Source organism: Populus trichocarpa, chromosome 4, assembly GCF_000002775.5.
Source record: "Populus trichocarpa isolate Nisqually-1 chromosome 4, P.trichocarpa_v4.1, whole genome shotgun sequence".
NCBI classification, from domain to species: Eukaryota; Viridiplantae; Streptophyta; class Magnoliopsida; order Malpighiales; family Salicaceae; genus Populus; species Populus trichocarpa.
In genome coordinates, this window is record NC_037288.2 from 10,622,263 (window position 1) to 10,644,760 (window position 22,498).

The window sequence follows — 22,498 nt, forward strand, 5'->3', positions numbered from 1 at the left end:
TCATAGTTTTCGGCCGACATTGTTGTTATGATAGGAACTTGATTTGTTGTTAACATAAGCTAGCAACATGAATGCCTGATGATATTTATAAGTATGGTGTTACTTAGACAAGATAATTAATATGATCATGTTAATACTTTATAATGAGCCATTAATGATAAATCATCCGATTAGAACCTCCTTTGTGTGTGGTTTCTAGTTGAGTAATAAAAAGAGTTTATATTATATTTATTTGAAATACCATAAGTGAATCCTCTAACCTTGACATTTGTTTTTATCATTGTTTAATCCTTACATTAATCTTCCATCTCAAAGTTCTCATTAATTTCTTCCTCTTCTTCTTTTTATTATTATTATTACTACTATTACTACTACTACTACTACTATTATTATTATTATTATTGTTATTATTGTTGTTGTTGTTGTTGCATTGTTATTTATAATTTATACAATTAACCTCTCTGTGGTTCGACCCCGGTCTTGCCGGGTTATTTATTACTTCGACACTCCTGCACTTGGGAGAAGACATTAATCTTTTGGTCGTGTCACATTTATATTACCCTAATTGTAACTCGTACTAGTAATAAAGTTCTACAACGCAATACAAGAGATTGTGAACAAGTGTTGGAGTTCTAAACTGATCTTGTGTAGCACAATGCAAGGATGATAATGTGATTGGAAGGGAATTTATTGAGGAATAAAGAAAAATGAAAAATGTTTGAAATTGATATAAAATCAACATTCTTTAAGAAAATTTTATGAAATTTGTTTTGATCATATAATTTTTAAATTGTAGTCACTAGAGAGAAAATTATAGAGTAGATAGTAAATGAAAAAGATATATTTCTGTTTATTGGACTGTAATACAGACGTGAGCATACATAAAATTCAACTTGTACAAGATGTTTTATATAAAGATTAGTAACTATTGACTTTCCATGGTTGTATTTCTTTCTATAGTTACAGGATTACTTATTTATATAGGTTGATTTGTCTCTGATCTGCCACAACTATAGTTTCCATGTGATTAGTACTTAAAAGTGCATTTTTATCAAGGTTTTATATCATCATTTAGCACTTGAAGTATCAATAACTCCTTAACTAAAACATGTTTTATAATAACAAGTCTGATACCATAAGATATCTTTAATTTATGGTAAATGTTCATCTTAAATGCAGGTCTATCACATAAATGAAAGGGTTGATTGATGAGTTTAAGTACGGAAATTGAAAGGACAAAGAGAGGGCCAAACTTAGAAAAGAGATGCTGGTTCAATCCAAACCGGAACACTGTTCGGTCATTGGGTCATATCTGGAGTTGTAGATCTTGTATTTAGGTCTGCCTTATATGGATGGAAAGCTAAGACATAGGCCTAAAACTTTCATGCAGAGTCCAAGATTTAAAAAGGTCATTTGCAAGTCCAAATTGTAGCAACAACGGAGAAGTCCGAATCTGTCCTGCAGCCCAGATACTGTTTAGTGTTCAGCCCATATCTCGAGTTCTAGAAGTCTAAATGACCTCAACTTTTTTTTCCTGGAAAGCTGAGACAATTTCCTAAAACTTTCATGATTCAAGTCTATTCAAATTATGACGTTATCAATGACATTTTTGGAAAACAAGAAGATAAGGATTGCCACCAAGTCAAGATGTGGCCACCCACTCAACAATTAGTCAACAAATCAATAGTTCTGAATTTTGGCCTATAAAAGGAGGCATTTGCCATGTATTTAGGCATCTTGGTTTGCAGATCAAGATTATGCTCTTGCTCTCTCTTTATATTTTGTAATGTTTAAGTTTTGCTTATATTAATCTCTTGCTTATGCTTTTCATTTCCTTTCCTTGTTTATTTATGTTTCTCTCTTTCATTATGTTTAGCTAAGTTTATCATGTCAAGGTGAAAAGGTTACACTAATGGTGTAAGAATAAGTATAATATAAACTCAACATGGACCTTAATGTTTGATACTAACATGTTTTATATTTGTTATCTTGTTCACTTTTAATACCTTACTTGTTAAATGGTTAATCTAGATTTATGTTGTATAACCCTTGGTACAACAAATACTTGACACTTTCATAGCCCAACCGTATGGTATAACCGACACTTGTGCTATGAAAGGAACTTGATTTGTTGTTAACATAAGTTATAATCATGAATGCCTGACAACATTTACAAGTATTAGCATTATTCGAATAAGATAACTAATGTAATTATGTTAACAATTTATAATCCGATTGGAACCTCCTTTGTGTGTGGTTTCCAGTTGAGTAATAAAAGAAGTTTATACTATACTTGTTTGAAATACCATTAGTGGATCCTCTAACTTTGACAATTATTTTATCCTTGTTTAATCCTTATATCAATATCACATCTCAAAGCTCTCTTTATTATTGTTGTTATTGTTGTTGTTGTTGTTGTTGTTGTTGTTGTTGTTGTTATTTATAATTTATACAATTAACCTTCCTGTGGTTCGACCCCGGTCTTGCCGGTTTATTTATTACTTCGACACTCCTGCACTTGGAAGAAGACATCAATCTTTTGGTCGTGTCAAGTTTTTGGCGCCGTTGCCTGGGAGGTAAATTCTTGTATAAATTATAATAGTTGTTTTATTTTCTCTTTTCACTTTTCATTTTATCTAAGTTTTGTTTCTTTTGTTTTGTTTCTTTTTCTTTCGTTTTCTTCTTCCTTTTATTCTCTTCCTACACGTGCATGAGAGTTTTGTCACGTACATTAAGTGGTAGACTTTGTAGGGTATCCTCATCATTTTCAAAAAATATGACCGTAGAAGATAATCAGTCGCTTCATAATGAGAATAATGAGAATAACCGAGTGAGAACACTTAGAGACCACATGAATCCCACAAGAACAAGTGCACCCTCATGCATAGTTTTTCCTCCTAATGCATCTCATTTTAATTTTAAGCCAGACATTATTCAACTTTTACCTTATTTTCATGGCTTAGATTTAGAAAATCCATACTTGCATTTAAAGGAATTTGAGGAGGTTTGTAACACCTATAATGACTCAAATTGTAGCATGAACACCATCAGGTTAAAACTTTTTCCATTTTCATTAAAAGATAAAGCTAAAACATGGTTACAAAATTTGAGACCTAGATCCATTCGTGCTTGGGATGAAATGCAACAACAATTTTTAAAGAAGTTTTTTCCGTCCCACAGAACAAACTCTTTCAAAAGACAAATTATCACTTTCACTCAAAAACCAGGAGAAACATTTTACCAATGTTGGGATAGGTATCGAGACTTGCTTAATACTTGCCCTCATCATGGTTTTGAAACATGGAGATTGGTTTCATATTTTTATGAAGGGTTAACTCCTAGAGATAGGGAAATGGTTGAATTGATGTGCAATGGAACTTTTGAGGATAAAGACCCTAATGAAGCAATGGAGTACCTAGACTTGCTAGCTGAAAATGCTCAAAATTGGGACACTACGGGCACTTATGAGGCACCAAGTAAAACCCAACCTCATACATCTAGTGGAGGTATGCACAACCTTAGGGAAGATCATGACCTCTAAGCTAAATTTACATCTTTAGCTAGAAAAGTCAAGGCACTAGAATTAAAAAAGAGTGGTCAACTAAAATCTGTTCAAGACATTGTGTGTCAAATCTGTGAAACCAATGAACATTCAACCAATAACTGTCCAACTTTGCCTTCTTTTAAGGAATGTCTCCATGAACAAGCCCATGTTTTAAACAGTTTCCAAAGGCCCAATCATAACCCATACTCGCAAACATACAACCCTGGTTGGAGAAATCACCCAAATTTCAATTGGAAGAGTGATAACAATAATGCACAAACTTCACAGCCACCGTTTCAAGCACACCATAATTTCTAAAATTCTCATGGATATGCACCTCCTTATGCTCCACCTCCTAGAAGAAATCTTGAGGAAACATTGCATGCATTCATTGAAAAGCAAGAGACAATCAACACTCAACTTGCTCAAAGCATGACAGATTTTAAAGATACTCTTGCAAAATTGACATCTGCTCTCAGTTTTCAAGAGAAAGGTAAGTTTCCATCTCAACCACAGCAAAATCCAAAGGGGCAATACAATGCAAATGCAAGTAGTTCTGGAAGCCAACACATGGATCAAGTCAAATCAGTCATCACTCTTCGCAGTGGTAAGGTTATTGAAAAACCAATTCTTGAACCTTGTGAGAAAGATGATGAGTCAATCTCTGAGGGTAAGGAAGGGGTTGAATCTGAACATTGCAAAGAAAAGACTGATTCCCCGCCACCACTTTCATTTCCTCATGTCATGACCAAACAAAGGAAAGTCAATCACAACTCTGAAATCTTTGAAACTTTCAAGCAGGTAAGGATCAATATACCTTTGCTGGATGCTATTAAACAGGTTCCTTCTTATGCTAAATTTTTGAAAGATATGTGCACTGTGAAGAGAAAACTGAATGTGAAAAAGAAAGCCTTTTTAGCCGAACAAGTAAGTGTCATTCTTCAGAACAATAATGCTTTGAAATATAAAGACCCTGGTTGTCCTACAATTTCATGCTTTATTGTAGAACATAAAATTGAAAGAGCTTTACTTGATCTTGGAGCTAGTGTGAATTTACTTCCATATTCAGTTTTTCAGAGTCTCAATCTAGGTGAGTTAAAACCAACTTCTGTAACTCTTTTACTTGCCGATAGATCTGTAAAAGTGCCTAGAGAAATAGTTGAAGATGTGTTAGTACAAGTCGATAAATTCATTTATCCTGTGGATTTTATTGTCTTGGACACACAACCTGTTGAAGCATGTAATTCATTTCCTGTTATTTTAGGACGTCCGTTTCTTGCAACTTCTAATGCATTGATTAATTGTAGGAATGGACTGATGAAGCTATCTTTTGGAAATATGACATTGGAGATGAATATTTTCAACATTTGCAAGCAACTTGGAGATGATAATGATTTACAAGAAGTAGATTTTATTGAAGAATTAGTTTATGATCAACTTGAATCTACTTTGAGTAAAATTGAGTTGGATGAATCTGAAGATTTGCAAATGATTTATTTCCAGGAAGAAATCACGGATGAAAAAGGCACCAAAAATGTTGATGCGGATCTTTTGTCAAGAGTGATAACAGATTCGACATTTAACATCACACCAATCGATGATTACTTTCCTGACGAATCCTTACTTTCTCTTAGTTCAATGCCTTGGTTTGCTAAAAATATCAATTTTCTTGCTTCAGGATTTTTGCCAGCTCACTGGAGTACCGAAGACAAAAGAAAGTTTTTGAGCGACGTGCAAAAATTTTATTGGGATGAACCTTACTTATTCAAATATTGTCCTGATCAAATATTTCAAAGATGCATTCCTGACAATAAGGTAAGTAGTGTCATTAAACTTTGTCATTCTAAGGCATGTGGGAGTCATTTATTGTTAAAAAAGACGACTGCAAAAATCTTACAATGTGGATTTTATTGGCCCACCATGTTCAAAGACACACATGTGTTTTGCAAAGCTTGTGAAAATTATCAAAAGTCAGGATTTATTTCAAAACATAAGGAATCTTTAGATAATCTTCTATTGACTTTTGAGACATATCCTGATGGAGATGTGCATTGTGCATTTCAGGACTTATGACCCCATTTCCATAAAGAACATGCTCGATATAGTCTTGGGAATCTGACTAAAAAAGACCCTGTTTGCCAGTTTTTAAGAAAACTGGATGGGAAGCCTATCCCCGACTCATAGAGGGCGTTTAAGCCGTTCTTGGACGTAAAACCAAGGGAAGATGTGAGCCACAATCATAACTACGATTTGAGTCTTCATTTGTAAAAATTTATGTCTTTTGGTTTTATTAATAGCATAATATTTTTTTTGTTTTGTTATCTCTTATATTTGTTTAAGTGTGTTTCAGGATTGTTAGTGTTCGCTGCTTCAGATGATGACTTCTATACTCTATCTTTCTACCTTAGGACATTGAGGACAATGTCTCGTTTTGGTTGGGGGGGAGGGTAGTAGTTGACAAAAAAAAATAACCAACTAACTGTTTTTGTTTTTAAAACCATTTGGCAAAACTGTTATTACTAGGATGGCAGAGTAAGGGGGAATTTTATTGACTCTTGAGACGCATCTTAGTAAACATTTTCTAATGGTTATTTGCAATATTCATAACAAGGTCTATCAGAATACTTCTTGAAATATTCAGGTTTACAAACTCTCGCATTATTATCACTTGATTCTGCTCATATACTCATTTAACAAGTATTCTTAAACCTTCATTTTCACACACACACTCTAACATATAATTATGGGTCGCACATTGGATTATTACATTATTTATGTTCTTTTGTTAAAGGTAACAACTAAGGGAAAGGGATAGTATATAATTTGCAAAAAAAAAAAATTGATAATATTGATGATAATAAAAACGTAGATAAGTTTGGTTTCGTAGCCTCCCTAACCTAAGCAATTAAGCCTGAAGGGGTGTTTTAACACCTAATACCCTAAAGTCAACTGACTTTGGAGCTATTGGCCCAAAGCTTGTTACATGGGTTAAGGAGAAAAGCTTAAGGGAATCAAACATTGCACTATCTACGTATCAGTATCTGCAACTCGAGTTACTAAGCTTGTAGGGGTGTCTCAACACCTAATGCCCTAAGACCAACTGGTCTGGGAGTCATTAGCCGGAAGCTCATTACATGGGTTAAAGATGCATTGTGTTTTAAGTTATATTTATATATATTTTAAAAAAAAAAGATAATAATCTCAACCCAAGGAAGTTAACCTTAAACATTAGAACAGAATATTGTTTTCTTCCAATAAAAGCCCCATCATCTATGTTTTCATACATTGAGCACATAAAAAGAAAGGTTTATTAATATTTTGTTTAAGAGGTATTGAGAAGATATATAAATCTAATGAGAGTTTGTTTATCTGGATAGCATAATGGAAGTTGAATGATGAATGCCTTGCTTTGTGGAATTTGCAAATTGTTTTTCTATTTTAACGCTTTGATTACTAGGGACTAGTAATAAGCTGGCTGGGGGGGGTGATTAGTACTTAAAAGTGCATTTTTATCAAGGTTTTATATCATCATTTAGCACTTGAAGTATCAATAACTCCTTAACTAAAACATGTTTTATAATAACAAGTCTGATACCATAAGATATCTTTAATTTATGGTAAATGTTCATCTTAAATGCAGGTCTATCACATAAATGAAAGGGTTGATTGATGAGTTTAAGTACGGAAATTGAAAGGACAAAGAGAGGGCCAAACTTAGAAAAGAGATGCTGGTTCAATCCAAACCGAAACACTGTTCGGTCATTGGGTCATATCTGGAGTTGTAGATCTTGTATTTAGGTCTGCCTTATATGGATGGAAAGCTAAGACATAGGCCTAAAACTTTCATGCGGAGTCCAAGATTTAAAAAGGTCATTTTCAAGTCCAAATTGTAGCAACAACGGAGAAGTCCGAATCTGTCCTGCAGCCCAGATACTGTTTAGTGTTCAGCCCATATCTCGAGTTCTAGAAGTCTAAATGACCTCAACTTTTTTTTTCCTGGAAAGCTGAGACAATTTCCTAAAACTTTCATGATTCAAGTCTATTCAAATTATGACGTTATCAATGACATTTTTGGCAAACAAGAAGATAAGGATTGTCACCAAGTCAAGATGTGGCCACCCACTCAACAATTAGTCAACAAATCAATAGTTCCGAATTTTGGCCTATAAAAGGAGGCATTTGCCATGTATTTAGGCATCTTGGTTTGCAGATCAAGATTATGCTCTTGCTCTCTCTTTATATATTGTAATGTTTAAGTTTTGCTTATATTAATCTCTTGTTTATGCTTTTCATTTCCTTTCCTTGTTTATTTATGTTTCTCTCTTTCATTATGTTTAGCTAAGTTTATCATGTCAAGGTGAAAAGGTTACACTAATGGTGTAAGAATAAGTATAATATAAACTCAACATGGACCTTAATGTTTGATACTAACATGTTTTATATTTGTTATCTTGTTCACTTTTAATACCTTGCTTGTTAAATGGTTAATCTAGATTTATGTTGTATAACCCTTGGTACAACAAATACTTGACACTTTCATAGCCCAACCGTATGGTATAACCGACACTTGTGCTATGAAAGGAACTTGATTTGTTGTTAACATAAGTTATAATCATGAATGTCTGACAACATTTACAAGTATTAGCATTATTTGAATAAGATAACTAATGTAATTATATTAACAATTTATAATCCGATTGGAACCTCCTTTGTGTGTGGTTTCCAGTTGAGTAATAAAAAGAGTTTATACTATACTTGTTTGAAATACCATTGGTGGATCCTCTAACCTTGACAATTATTTTATCCTTGTTTAATCCTTATATCAATATCGCATCTCAAAGCTCTTTTTATTATTGTTGTTATTGTTGTTGTTGTTATTGTTGTTGTTGTTATTTATAATTTATACAATTAACCTTCCTGTGGTTCGACCCCGGTCTTGCCGGGTTATTTATTACTTCGACACTCCTGCACTTGGGAGAAGACATCAACTCTTTGATCGTGTCAATGATAATCCCACCATTCTTTTAACTGGCCAGAGAAACCAACTATAAGAAGTTCGGCTATAGCTTTATTTGGAGTACCAGTCTGGGTTTTGTATGCATTGGCTGTCATGGTTATTTGTTAGAGGGTGTTTAGGATGTGGTATTCTGACACTCCATCTAGGTTCCATTCATATAGATAGGAGGCATTGTATTTGTGTTGGTTGATAATTTTAGGTTCATTTTGGATGGACATGTCTGGGGTAGTAAGGGATTTGGGGCTTCTCCAGAGGAGTTTACTAATCTCAGGATTTTCTTTTTGGAAAATATCATCATATGAAGTATGAACTTGATTTGTTTGGTTATTCTGAATGGTGTTTACTTGGTTTGTGAAGGTTGAAGGATCGACTCTGACTTGGGAGGTGTCATGTACTATTAGGGTTGAGGTCTCAATTTGGTAAAGGTGGTCTTTTATGGCTTTGATAAATTCATTTTTTCTTTGGAGTTGTGTTTGGCTTGTTTTGGTGACTTGATACGGTTTGAAAATTGGGTTTTTTAGTCTGAGGTCTGTAGATTTTGTAGTCTCAACAGGGTTGGCGATTGTCTTTTGGCGATTGTCTTTTGGATCTGTTTTTTGATCTTGGTTAGCTGTTTGCTTATGGTATTGAGGTTGGTATTGGTGAAGTTGTTTTGTTAGATAATATGTTTGGTGTTTATGGTAACATCTTCACTGAGAATTTTGTAAGGAGCAGCTTCAACTGATTGGTCTTTATAAGGGATTTTGAGGTTCCTTAAATTTATTTAGGATTGATGAAAGTACCATATCGCAGGTGGTGTGTATGGGAAATGCGAAAACTAGCAGCTAGTGGGGTGGCTATTTGACAATGTTAACTAATGCTTGTTCAGCAAAAGAGTTGTGCTAGTTTAAACATTCAGAGAATTTAACTTTATTAAATGCTTTTAAGATAAAGGATGTTGTGTGCAGAATAGGAACAAATGCTTTAGCACGCTCCTATGAAAGAATGAGGAATTGCTCTTTGCATATGATTAATAGATCTACCTCTAACTTGTTATTTGTATCCATTTCTTCTGACTGGTTATTATTTTATTATGGAGTTCTTCGTAGCACACCATCATCTACTAGTAAAGTGTCATTACATGGTGGGAGTTCAATTGGAAGCTAAAATCCTCTTAAATATTTGCTTGTTAAGATTTCATGGACAACATTTAGAAGCTGAAATTCTTTGTATCATGTTATGAGAGCTTTTTTATCTTATTGATTTGAAATTGATGAGAATTGCATGGACTAAATAATCAATAAAATGGAGTGGCTTCGGGATACTCTCATTTATTGATATTTCACTCGATCTAGAGTGACTATGATATTGTGAATCTCATATTAATTCGGTGCTTGAACGTTAACCTTCTTTTTAATTCACTCATTGTACACATCTTGTTACCTCAGCATGCATGCAATTTATGTCACCATGAGCTTTGCCACTTCTGCTCTGTGATGGCTTGCATGTACTATTTCGTATGTTTCATCATATTTGTTCCTTTGCAGATATGACAAGGCACCGGAGCTGGTCTTGGTCTTGAAATAGTGAAAGTTACGAAATACATTCTTGTGAACAAGCACTTGTAATTGTCAGCATATTTAGTAGAGATTGTGTGATGAATACATTGATGGCTATATGAACGAAGTGATAAATGCTCTTCTTCACTTCAATAACCCATTTATTTTCCGATCTCCCATGTCTCAAATTGTATCGTTGACATGGCGAAGCATCCAAGATGGCATGGTGCTAGGTGGAGTTTGAACCTCAACATTCTCATTTCCGTTGAGGAATCCTATAATCTGGAAACTGTCACTGCATCATTTACAACAAATGAGTATTTTAAATCAACTAGCAAAGGATGGAATTATAGGCCTCATTAAATTAATCACACATCTTTCTTTCTATTTTTCTCACCACCTTAGAAATAATGTTTCTCAAGAGCAAGAAGGGAGAGAACACATACCCTATAGTTAAAGGAGCATGTGGTGGCATTGGTGGCTGCAGCGGAGGTTGTACTACCGGTGGCATAAAAGAGGATGAGTTTTGGCCAAGGTTTCGCTGCTCCCATTGAGCTTGTTCAGTCAGTGACTTCTCATTTTCCTTTACCTTTTTGGTTGTCATGAAATTCACCATTATCAGTTGGTCGGTGCAAGGTTAAGTGCGAAGCACCATGTCTGACAATAAAAGATAAGGGACTTAATTTTACCTGTTCTGCCAGTATGTTGTTCTGCTCCTGCAGTTCCTTTTCCTGTGACAAGCTTGTGTCAGATGACAACGAAGATGAATTTATCACAATTCACATCCCACCCACAACTGACTGTACGTTTTTTTAGTGTATATGTTCATATCCTTCTAGAGTACTTTTGAAGACAAATATTTAACCGGATGTAGAAGTATTGATTGAAAAACAGAAGGAAATGCAAAATGCACCTTCGGGAAATGTCAAGAAGACTCTGTGATTGTTCAAAAACATCATAGAAATGTTTTCAAAATACTGCCTAACTGACATTAGAGAGGGCGTTTCAAGATCAAAATCCAAAGGCATTCTAGAATTTGTCAGGATTTGAATCAACTCCTTCATGTTGTAAGTGACAAATCTAATCACTGAACTGACGACACCTCGGGTAGAAAGGTGATTCTTCATATATAAACTGAGTCCAAAATCCAAGCTATTTTATCATAGAAATTAGAGCCAAGAATCCAGGGCACTCAAGCTAGTGTTTTAGTAGAGCAGGCTAGTGCTATATTAGTGACTTCGTACGGCTTCGAAAACATGAACAAATATAGCGTACAGAAGTGCAAGAATCTTACTTTTTTCCGCAGCTCATTAAGGGATTCATGGATGAGTTGGTTCTGCAAATTTGAGATTAACTTACGCCATGAGCAAGCATTACAACATGTATATCCAAACAAGCACACATTGAAAACATGCTAACTTAACCTTTCTTGATCGTATGCGCTTAAGAGCAGTATCTATTTGTTGCTCCAAATATTGAAGTTCTTTCAGACTTAAAGGATCCAATTCCTGTCCTGCATAGTTCCTATATAATCAAATGTGGAATATGTTATATAATTCTCTTGATTGTTAGCCAGTGCCAAGTGAGAAACAGTAGTACGAAAAAGAGGGTTTCAAGCATCCTGGATTTTGTTCAGATTTTCTTAAAGAAAAAGGAATCTCAAAACGTCAGTCACAGTAGTTCCCATACCTTCTGAAAAAAACATAAAAAAACTGAACGAGTGTTTCTGTATAGTTGACACAGAGACTACGACTTCAGCATACTGCACGAATAAAAGTCATGTACTGGGAAAATCAAAAGAAGTCTAGTAGTACCTTAGGTTTCTTTGCAAGATTTCAACCCTAGCCATGAGCTTGGGGTGCTCCAGAGACCAGCTTTCCTAAACAGGATTCACATAAATATTAAGAAATTGTGACACATACTGAAGATTTTCAGTTTCATGAAGATTGAAATACATGATTAATCACATACTATAGACTAATACTAGTACACCATCTACATATAATACCTGATGTTCAGAACCATTTGGTACAAGCTGTTGCTCTAGATATGAGCATCTCTCGTATCTTTCAAGGATTGATTCCATGCTGCCAAAAAAATGGAAAATTTCGGAAGAGTGCTCAACAAAGTTCTACGCAGATGAACTATAAGCTTTAACATTAAGTAACGTCCATGAGTTCTAAACAAGAACGATTATCCATCAAATGAAAGCAGTATTTCTTCTAGAATAAGTATTACATGACATGAACATCTAGTGAAGACCTTAACATGGGGTCAACTTATTCAATTTATGACCCTTATATGCTGTCAGCATTGCAGTCAAATTTAATGGAAATTTTCTAGTGCACAAATGATTTCGAGATCCAAAGTTATTTTGAGCATTTTATCATGTAGATGTTTTCCTACCCCACCTCAGCCTTGTTATATGCTTCTCCTTGCAGCTTCTGAGTTCAATACCTCTTGCCACTAAAGACATTGGCTCCGATAAGCACTTTACCTACTTAATCATTTGAATTCGGTACGTAAATAAAACCTAAGATATCACTTTTTTTATATCGTCACTTTCTTCTCTAAAGTTAATATTTGTTTGTCTCAATCCAATCTTTCAGTAATGCTGACCAGTAGAAACTTTCTAATTCCAACAAAGTACGTGCTCAATAATGTGCTTTATATTTTCTACTGGATTGATTGAAGGGATCCTGTCTTGTAAATTCTACTCCAATTATTCTTTACACCCATTGTCAAACAATTTGTGTCCAACCAAACTATTAGTTTGGTGGACTCCTTCGCATCATATCTCAACCTAAGGCTTCATGTTATAGTGTTCTGTAGGCCATGAGTAGCTTGCAACGCCTGCAGAAGAACACTACCATTTCACATTATAATTTGACTCAAGTATTTTTTTCTTTAACAAAAAGTGGGAGTACTACTCTTATCATGGCATGCGAGTATATATGTCAAGGAACTCCTATCCAAACCGAGACTACTTAATTTCAAAGATCAGCCTTCACTTCAATGTTTATTTGGGAAAAACATCATGCAAACCCTATCTTCTCCTAATCCTACTCGTTCAAATAACAAGTTTTCTACTTGGTTTCTCTTTCTATATTGCTTTTCAATCATTGAGAACTGCTTCACCATCAAGTTATATTCATGCTTTTTCCCACAGATAAAACTCAACCTCGGTGTTTTAAATTCTCCACAGTTATTTTAATAGCTGAGTCTAGGTTCAAAAAAATTATTAAGATTAATAGACGTTCTCGTGTTTTTTTTTTTTTAATTTATTTTATGTAAGATAATGTTCACTCACTCACCTTCACTTATAATCTATCTTTTAGAGCTGTAAATGATTCGGGCTTCAAGATATCTGTTGGATCGATTCGAATGATTTTATTACTATATTAAAGTATAAGTTCTATTTAAAAAACTGAAGTTTTAAGGTGAGTGATGGTTTTAAATTTAAAATTTTTATGTTCTTTTTGTTTATTTACTCCATGCGAGATATATTTTCTTATACGAACAGTTATTTGTAATGCATATTTTTTATGTTAGCAAGTGGTTCGATCTCTACGATATTTGCTTGGACATTGTGTCCAAATCGATTCACTACCATATTTAAATTTTTAGAAATGTTGTTCTACCTGTGATTTTAAAAAAATTAAATATTTTTTTGTTAAAAAATAATTATTTTTTGTGTTTTGGATCGTTTTGATATACTGATTTTAAAAATAATTTTTTTAAAAAAAAAAACATAATTTTAATACATTTCGGCACGAAAAACACTTTAAAAAGCAATTGTAACAACATTCTCAAACATGCTATAAATATAATAGGTAAACTTGAATAAAATACTAAAGGTTTACAGTAAGTGACTTATCCCCAGCCTTATATTGCTAATATTTTTTATTTATTTATTGATTTAATGTATACATATACTGTTTAACATACACAAAAATCTTAAATTTATACTGATCATTCGTCACTTCTCAGGCAATATCAAATACCAAATTATTTGCTTGAACTAACTTTCATGGTAAAGACCACATTAAAATAATTTCTCAATGTGTAGAGTTGACCCCTTCAAAGTGTTTCACTTAAGAGTTATATTTTGTTTTGAAAAAACATATGTTAAAAAGAGAAATGATATATATTATTTAGAGCCTGCAAACTTTCTAAGTCGTTGGCTCTTTGTAGCTGTGATTTATTTAAGTATTCAAAATCACATAACTTGTATTCTCACAAGCATGCCACTCCTTAAATAAAAGATATCGCATATCTCGCAGGAGTTTATTAGAAAACATCTTAATTCAAAAACTGAAAATATTAAATGAGTTTTCAAAAAAAAAATGATTTTAATATTAACTATCTGTCATATTGTTTTAACTTAGCACATATTTGAAAATCCTCACATATAATTTTATTATTAATAAAAACTAATTGAGCAGAGGAAAGCATTCCTTTTCTCCTGACAAAGTAGTGTTCTTTCTCTTTTTTATAAAGCACTGTTCATTGAAACAGTACTTTGTTTTTTTTAAGTTTTTTTTATCTTTTTTAATTTTATCATTTAACATTAAATTTATTGGAAATTGAGTTTCATAATTTATTTCAGTGTTTTTTCTATGAGGTTATTTTATTCTCATGACCCGAGTCATTGTTTGGATTGGTTCAGAATTCATCTTCATAATTTGCTTTCTATTGGGATATTTTGATCTTATAATTTAAGTTTGACAGGTTAATCTGAGTTGATTCAAGTTTTTTTATCCTTTTTTAGTTAATTTTTCTCAATTTCATTTTATTACGGTCTCAAGACCTAAGTTGCGAGTTTTATATGTTACCATAGGTTGACAAGGGTCGATATATATTATCGTCTCAATTTTTAAAAAAGAAGTTATTTTGAAATTTTTTTAGTCAAGCTATATTTTTTTTTCTAGTTATTCAGGTTGTCTTTGAACTTTCCAAGTTGACTGGGTCATATCGGATCAATCCCTACACGATTTAGATTTTTTTTTTCATTCTTGAAAAATGTTAGCAATGCCTAGATATTTTTTTTTATTTTTTTTCAAGAATTGATCCAACTCACAATGTAGCGTAAATAAATGATCTATGCTAATGCCATTGCAAACTAATCAAGAAGGAAACAACTAAATGAAAATTAGAATTTCAAGTTCAAACTCTATGTAACAAGATATGGAATCAAGAAAACGACAATAATTTTTTTTTCATGTTATAGATGTTTAGTTTGGAGTGAGGTGAGAATGGGAATAAAAAACAAGAATGAGTATAAACATTAAATATAAGTTTCCTTGGTGAGAATAAAACAAAAGATATGAATTTTTTTAAAAAAAATAATATATTATTTTTATTCATCTTGTTCAACTACTTTTATTATTATTATTACCTTAATCACAACTATTGCTTCCATCATCGATAGTGTAATGATATATTATTATTATTATTATTTCACCACCACCACTTTTCTATGACAACCACCATAAGCATCGCCTTATCATTACCATCTCCACCATCATTAATAGTGGTAATGACTTTAAAATTATTATTAGATCATAACCACTCTTTTTCTATCATCACTTCTTATGATGGTGACATTAATTTTTAAAAATATATTATTACTACTACTATTATTACTACCATCACAAACACCACCTTGTCCCCCCCTCTTTTCATCACTACCATGATGACCGAAACAATCACTTTTATCATTATTAATATCATTATCATTGAAGAAATTATTTTTCTAATCATTATTTTATTTCATCTTAAAAATAAAATATTAAAAAAATTATTTTTATTCCAGTCTTTTAGGTTTTTAATTTTCATTGTGATTCCTCCATTCTCATTCTAGATCTTTCATTCTATATAATCAAATACTAGGAGTTCAGGTTGTAGCCTCATACTTGTGATACCTACTTGTGATACCTCCTACAATGAACTTTAGAATTAAAAGGATCACCTACGTACTATAAAGTTCGAGCAATGTTGTCAATACCGTTCCTACAATTACTCTAATTTTGCTATTGGTATGAAATTTTTCGATACTGAAACATCGCAGCATTATATTCCAGGATCCTATGGATATACATTCTTCATCAATCTTCTTGTATATGTCTTTCAAAGCTCATCATATATTGTCATCCATACCGACAAATGCCCCTATTTAGGCCGAAAACCTATGACAAAAAAGGTAATAATCATAGTTATGATAGCTAGTAAATATGCTTTCTTTTCATTGCATCCATGCTCTCCAAAAAAAACTCTCTACTCTAGCTTTGCGAGCACTGTTCAACTCCTCAGTTGAACAGTAATTGCAATTGTTCAACTGCTCGCTACAGGTGGTGGGGCCGCAGCGGGAAACCAAGCTATTGTTTTTAGCTCTCCAATTTATAAAGCCCTCTTTTAAAATCCTAGAAGCCAGCCCTCTATCTTTTTCACTCCTCAAGAGAACGTACTTGCTGTAAAAGAGGTAAGCAATTTCTCTCATTGTTTGTTTTGTTTTTTTCCCTCTCCATGATCTCTGCTATATTGGATGTCACAGAAATGCACTTCACAGAAGTGGTTGTCTTTTGTTTCTTCTTTTAGAGTTGATTTAGTGTTAAAAAGGTTGGTTTTTATGTCCCTTTAATTTTTTTATTTTTTTTGTGGAATTATGTTGTTTGAATGAAGTAGGATGGTTAAGAAAGTGATGGGTTGGTGCTGATTTTTTAGGTGTTTTAGAGGTATTGAAACATGCATGCTTTGAATTGGAGAGGGAAGTTAGCATGACCTTGCTTCTTCCCCTCACCTGTGCTTGGGTTTAATGTTGCAGAACATGAAAAGAAGAACTGCATATGTAATTCCCGGCATGTGTCCTGCTTTCCCATTCTACTTCATAATTAAATTATTGGATTCTTGCTTTTTCATTGATTCAAAAAATAATAATAAAATACTCATGATTCTTTTTTGTGAATAGCATGGATGTGATAATATTTTTTAGAGTCGGTTTAGTTAAAATGTAGCTAAAACAAAGTGGATCCAAAATTAACTTAAGATGATATTAACTATACTTTGTTCTCTTTTAGATATAAACTAAGAAATGCCAATGTAACTTAACTGGTGAAAGATGTTTTTAAGAAAAAATATTTTTATTTTTTTTTCTATTTAGTTTAGAAAAATAAATAATATGCTTAATAATTTTATTTTTCTAGTTTGTTTAGGACTTTTATTATTTTTTTTATTTTCAAATTTTCTAGTTTGTTTAGGATAATTTTTAAATTTATTTAAAGAATTTTAAACCTCTTAAAAAGGCAGAATACTTAAAAAAATATTCAGAAATAAAATTTTAAATTAGGGTTTTTGTGTAGCAACTTTGGCAGAATCACATGTTTTGCTTGTGCTTCTTTTCTTCTGTTGTTTATGTATGTGTCAATAGTTATGAAAGCCTAATGATTCATAATGGTTAGTTGTTGTGTGTTGTTGAATAATCATAAATAAAAAAAAGATGGTTGCAGAATAAGATGTGCTCGTGTAATAGGGGATGAGGAGGTCTCTTCTCGGAAAAGAGACATTCATGAAATGATAATAAAAGACATTCAGAGAAAAATTACGAAATTAACTTGTTGATTGGAGATAATAAACATGCAGAGACAAGTTGAAAAATTATCTCGCCGATTAGCAGAGATGAATAAGAGAGAATCGCAGGATCATGAGAAGAGTAATTATAGATCTATAGCCAGTTTTGAAAATCCATTTCAGAAACATGAGCAAAGGAGGAAACCTCTTAATTGAGACAAATATGATATTAAAATTGAAATATTTGTTGATTCTAATTATTTTATGGATTGGAATCAACTATCAATTTATGATGTTTATTTTGATGAGGATAAAATAAAATAATGACAGTAAGGACAATAATATTATCATTAATGTTCTCATTAATAAGTTAGAGGTGAAGTGCAAAATGACTCAACAAAAAATAATTGTTAATTTAAGTTATAATGATTCATTTGATTATAAATTACTAATAAATCACAAGTAGATTTTTTCAATGGTTATATGGATAAAGCAGATGTTGATGAAGAAAACTTAGATTTATAATTCATTACTAAGACAGTAGTCATTTCTCAATTGATATTTCTTTATGCAAACTTTAACATGAAAAAACTAAAGTGAATATCTAAAATTGTTATATATCTAAAGCGAAGAAAGAAAATGAGTTGGAGAGTCTTGATTGAACATCTATAAAATCAAGACAAGAGTAATTTAAATTTGAGGATGAATTTGTTTTCAACATAGAGAGACTGATGCAAGAAGTTTTTAAGAAAAATTATTTTTTCTTAATTATTTTTATTTTATCCTATTTAGTTTAGGAAATTAAATGATATGCTTAATAAAAGAAATTTCCCAGTTTATTTAGCATTTATATTGATTTTCTTTTATTCAGGGTTTCTAGTTTGTTTAGGTTATTTTTACAATTTATTTGAGTTATAAATCTCTTAGAAAAATAAACTATTTAAAAAAATATTAAGTAATTAAATTTTTTATATAATAACTGTACAATAAAATTTTATATTGATTCTATGTTATCTTTCTTGTGTTATTACGGTCAATGTCAATAACAATATTAGCAACAGTTTTTCAATGTCTTCTCTCTGTTTACTCTCCCCGCACGTTATTTGTTTAGCTATTGAATTATACAAAGGTTTGACGAGTGACATTTCTTTTTTAAGTAACTCACATTATTATTATTATTATTATTATTATTATTATTATTATGTGATTTTGTATATGCAACGTCCTGATCTTCAAGCATTGACATCATATGAAACAACAATTTTAGTCTTTAGATGTTTTCTCTATTACTATGATATAATTATGGGACGAGGAAAAACACATTTTTTTCTGCCAATGAGAAATTCATTTATCGATTGAAAAATTCGAACAAGAGTCTATCCTCGTTCACAAGGCCTTGCAAAAGAAGGGTGATTTTGGGATTGAGTTTTAATTTGTTTTTTTTGTTAAAATTTTAAATTTATTTTTTTAAATTATTTTTTAATATTTTCAAATAGTTTTAATATGCTGATATCAAAATAAATTTTAAAATATAAAAAAAATTTATATATTCTGATACCTTTATGACCAAAAAACACTCTGAAAACAATCATTACCATACTCTAAACTACAAATAAGGCTGTACAAATACGTCTGCTGACATAAACAGAAATTCTAAAATTATTTTTAATATTAACATACTAAAATAATCTAAAAATATATAAAAAAATTAATTTTAAATAAAAAAATTCAAAATTTACCCAACAGGGACTCCTCATATAGTACTTAGAAAATAAAATATAAATACCAGACTATGTACGATTTTTTCAACTACCAACATTTCATAGGAGTTATGATAAACGTAAGATCAAACAACAGAGACTTGTATCAGTCTCTTCTCTCCCCAAAAAAAACCTCAAACTCGAAGTTCAAACTTCTCCTTCATCAACAATATATATATGGAAAGGTGATATATAGCTAGAGTCAACAATGGTAACATTGTACTCAAATGTTTGTCATAAAAAATGTATTTTTGACCTAGTGGAAAAGATCTACAGATGATGCTTGAGATTAATTACATCTCAAACTCTAATAAAACCTCGCAATCTGGTAGAATATTCCAAGTCCATACATGCCCTATATATCTTCTCTTTTTTACAAGGAGGTGAAGGCTCTAAATCTGTACACCCTATGGTAGATATAAAGGTTGACATTGTTATTACAAAGATCTGAAACCAATCCTGCTACTTTCGTTACCCTTGCTTAAACAAGTTCTTAAAGGAAAACAAGCATTCGTTTGCTAGCTAATCTTAATTACTGTCGACACAAATCCCTTATTGCCAGAAAATCTGGGCAAAAAATACAGTAAGTCTTAGTCAACTTATTGTCCCCAACTATTACCATTGTAATTTGTCGAAGTAATAATAACCCCTAAGGTCTCTAATGCAAGATCTTTGCAGAAATCTTAAATAACCACCTAGTATTGCTTTATATCATTGAGGGGGCAAATTCCTAGGTGCACCAACAACAATATATATGTCCTAATATCCTAGGATACTAACCAGACGTTGAAACACAAAGCCCAATGACACAAAGCTCTATGACCTTTGCCTAGACCTGATTTGCTGAGCTCCACTTATATGATCTTCAGCTTATAATTTGGAAATCCATGTCCTTTCCTACCCCTAAAATACTGCTACTTTTATGGGTGTTTTTGCTATAGTACATTTGAGTAATGACAATTTTACAGGAGTCGAAAACTTCAAAATGTACACAATTGAAACATCCCTTTCTCATCTCTTTTACTGATTGATTCGGTGTACTAACTCTCTATACAAAGAAAACAAAATTGACCAGCATGACAAAAGCGAATAAGAGTCGAAAAGTAAAGAAGACCTGTACTGCTGAACGTATATTTATATGCATAAGAACAGATAGAAATACCAAACTCTAGTTTTATTCTCTCTACAGAGAAAAAAATCGTAACAGAGTTAGCAGTCAGTGATGACACAAAACGGTCACTCATTATGTACATCTATAGAAACATCAAGGTTCTATATATTTAACACAAATAATACTATAGCATCATTTCTTGTTTAAACCTGAGTTCGTACAGAAAAGAAGGCTCAAAGATTGTTGCGAGAAAATGGGCAGTGGTGATGAATTTCAGTGTAATGCAGACTTTGGACAGCATAAAAAATAACAACAGGCAGAACCCAGATGAGATAGGGAAAAAAATCACACAAGTAGAAACTTTACTACAAAGCAAGAACAACATGCAAGAACAAAAATGAAGATAATTGGAGGAAAAAGAAAAACCTTGAGTCAGTGGAGTACTCAAAAAGCTTCCCTCTTGTTGAGAAAACAATCAAAGCCACATCAGCATCACAAAGAACAGAGATCTCATGAGCCTTCTTGAGTAAACCAGTTCTTCTCTTAGAGAACGTCACTTGCCTGTTAATCTTGTTCTCGATCCGTTTCAGCTGAACCCTGCCTCTCCCCATTTTTTTTTCTTGAATTTCTTTCGGAGTTTTATGAGTTAAAAGAAACCAAGAAAAATTCTAAGAAAACCCTAGCTGAGGATTTTATGGTTTCAGCTAATCATTGTGAGAAAAACAAGAAAGCCAACATGAGAAAGAAATAGAGAGTCATTTATAGGAAGGTATTATGGGCAAGTTTCTATTTTTGTGATGATGGTGGAGAGAGGTCTTGTTATTGTTATTCTATGAAGCAAAAGCTTTCCTTGTGTATGAACACTGAATGTTCCTGTGTGTATGTATATATGGGAAAAGAAAAAAAAATATAGGAATTTTTCTTTCTTTTTCTTTTTTGTTTAGTGTGATTTGGGTCTGGTACTGTGGTAAGGCGGTTTTGAAAAACAGGAGTGGTTTTAGAGTTACGTGCTTGTCGAGTTATGATTGGTTGAGAGGTCTGATGTTGGTTAATGTCTCTTATAGAGCCACAGGTTTATGGGAGAGACAGTCCGTACATAACGTATTTGTTTTGCTAGCATTTGTTTTGGTGACGGCGCTTCTTCTCCTTCTGTTAAACTGGTACTCCCATTTGTTTTGGTGACGGCACTTCTTCTCCTTCTGTTAGGTCACCCTTGTTATGTCTCTGTCACCATTTATAACGTTCTCTAAGTTTTGGCTGTTATTGTTTAAAGCTGTGTTTTTGAGAAATTTTGATATATTTTTTTTTGTGTTGAATATATAATTTTAGATATTATTTTTATATGTTGGTATTAGAAATAAATTTTAAAAAATAAAAATAAAATATTATTTTAATACATTTTCAAACGAAAAATCACTTTTATTTACAATAATTTCAAAAACACTATTTCATCCAGCAAAATCACTTTTGTTTCGTGCCTTCCAAACTAAATTATAATGGGAAATTGAGGGTACAAACATATCTTTACATCATTACTCTCTCATATCTCAATGAAAAGGTAAAAAAGTTATCAAATTCAATAATGCTATGAGCACTTAGACATGAGTGTTTTTCAATATTACCATTATAGCAATCTCTTAAAATTCAACATTGTTTTCTATAAAGCTTACAATCCATCACTTTGATGTGATTCTTTTTTCATTCACAATATTGGAGATTAGGATCTTATTTCTCAGTCTAATTTTAGATTTAAATCCTTCAATTAATTAAGGAGTGAGTGATTTAATTCTTTTTATTCCATGGTGATTATTTTTTAAATGGGAGCAATCTAATTGATTTTGAATCCAAATTTGGCTATCTCATTTCCAGATTTATTGATGTGTCGAGTCTCTTAATTTTCGGGCACAATGTGAGTAGACGGCCGATATCTACCACTCTTGAGGTTGATGTATATGCTATCCC

At 32.3% G+C, this 22,498-nt stretch overlaps 1 protein-coding gene across 1 annotated transcript; it reads right to left on the reverse strand.

The window, feature by feature from the left end:
- Positions 1 to 10,107: 10,107 nt before the first annotated feature.
- LOC7463058 (truncated transcription factor CAULIFLOWER A) lies at positions 10,108 to 21,464 on the reverse strand. The gene is made up of 8 exons (XM_002306014.4): positions 20,963 to 21,464; positions 12,108 to 12,186; positions 11,914 to 11,978; positions 11,524 to 11,623; positions 11,394 to 11,435; positions 10,789 to 10,830; positions 10,546 to 10,688; positions 10,108 to 10,394 (listed from the first exon to the last, which is right to left on the reverse strand). The coding sequence occupies exons 1-8, from the start codon at positions 21,145 to 21,147 to the stop codon at positions 10,283 to 10,285; spliced, it is 768 nt and encodes a 255-aa protein (XP_002306050.3). The 5' UTR covers positions 21,148 to 21,464; the 3' UTR covers positions 10,108 to 10,282.
- Between the last annotated feature and the right edge of the window lie 1,034 nt (positions 21,465 to 22,498).

Excerpts from the sequence above, each read along its gene's own strand:
- LOC7463058 (XM_002306014.4), bottom strand. The coding sequence starts at position 21,147 with ATGGGGAGAGGCAGGGTTCAGCTGAAACGGATCGAGAACAAGATTAAC. Across the intron at positions 11,624-11,913 it reads ATCTTGCAAAGAAACCTAAG|GAACTATGCAGGACAGGAAT; the intron begins GTACTACTAGAC and ends TTGATTATATAG. Across the intron at positions 10,395-10,545 it reads CATGCTCCTTTAACTATAGG|TGACAGTTTCCAGATTATAG; the intron begins GTATGTGTTCTC and ends TAAATGATGCAG.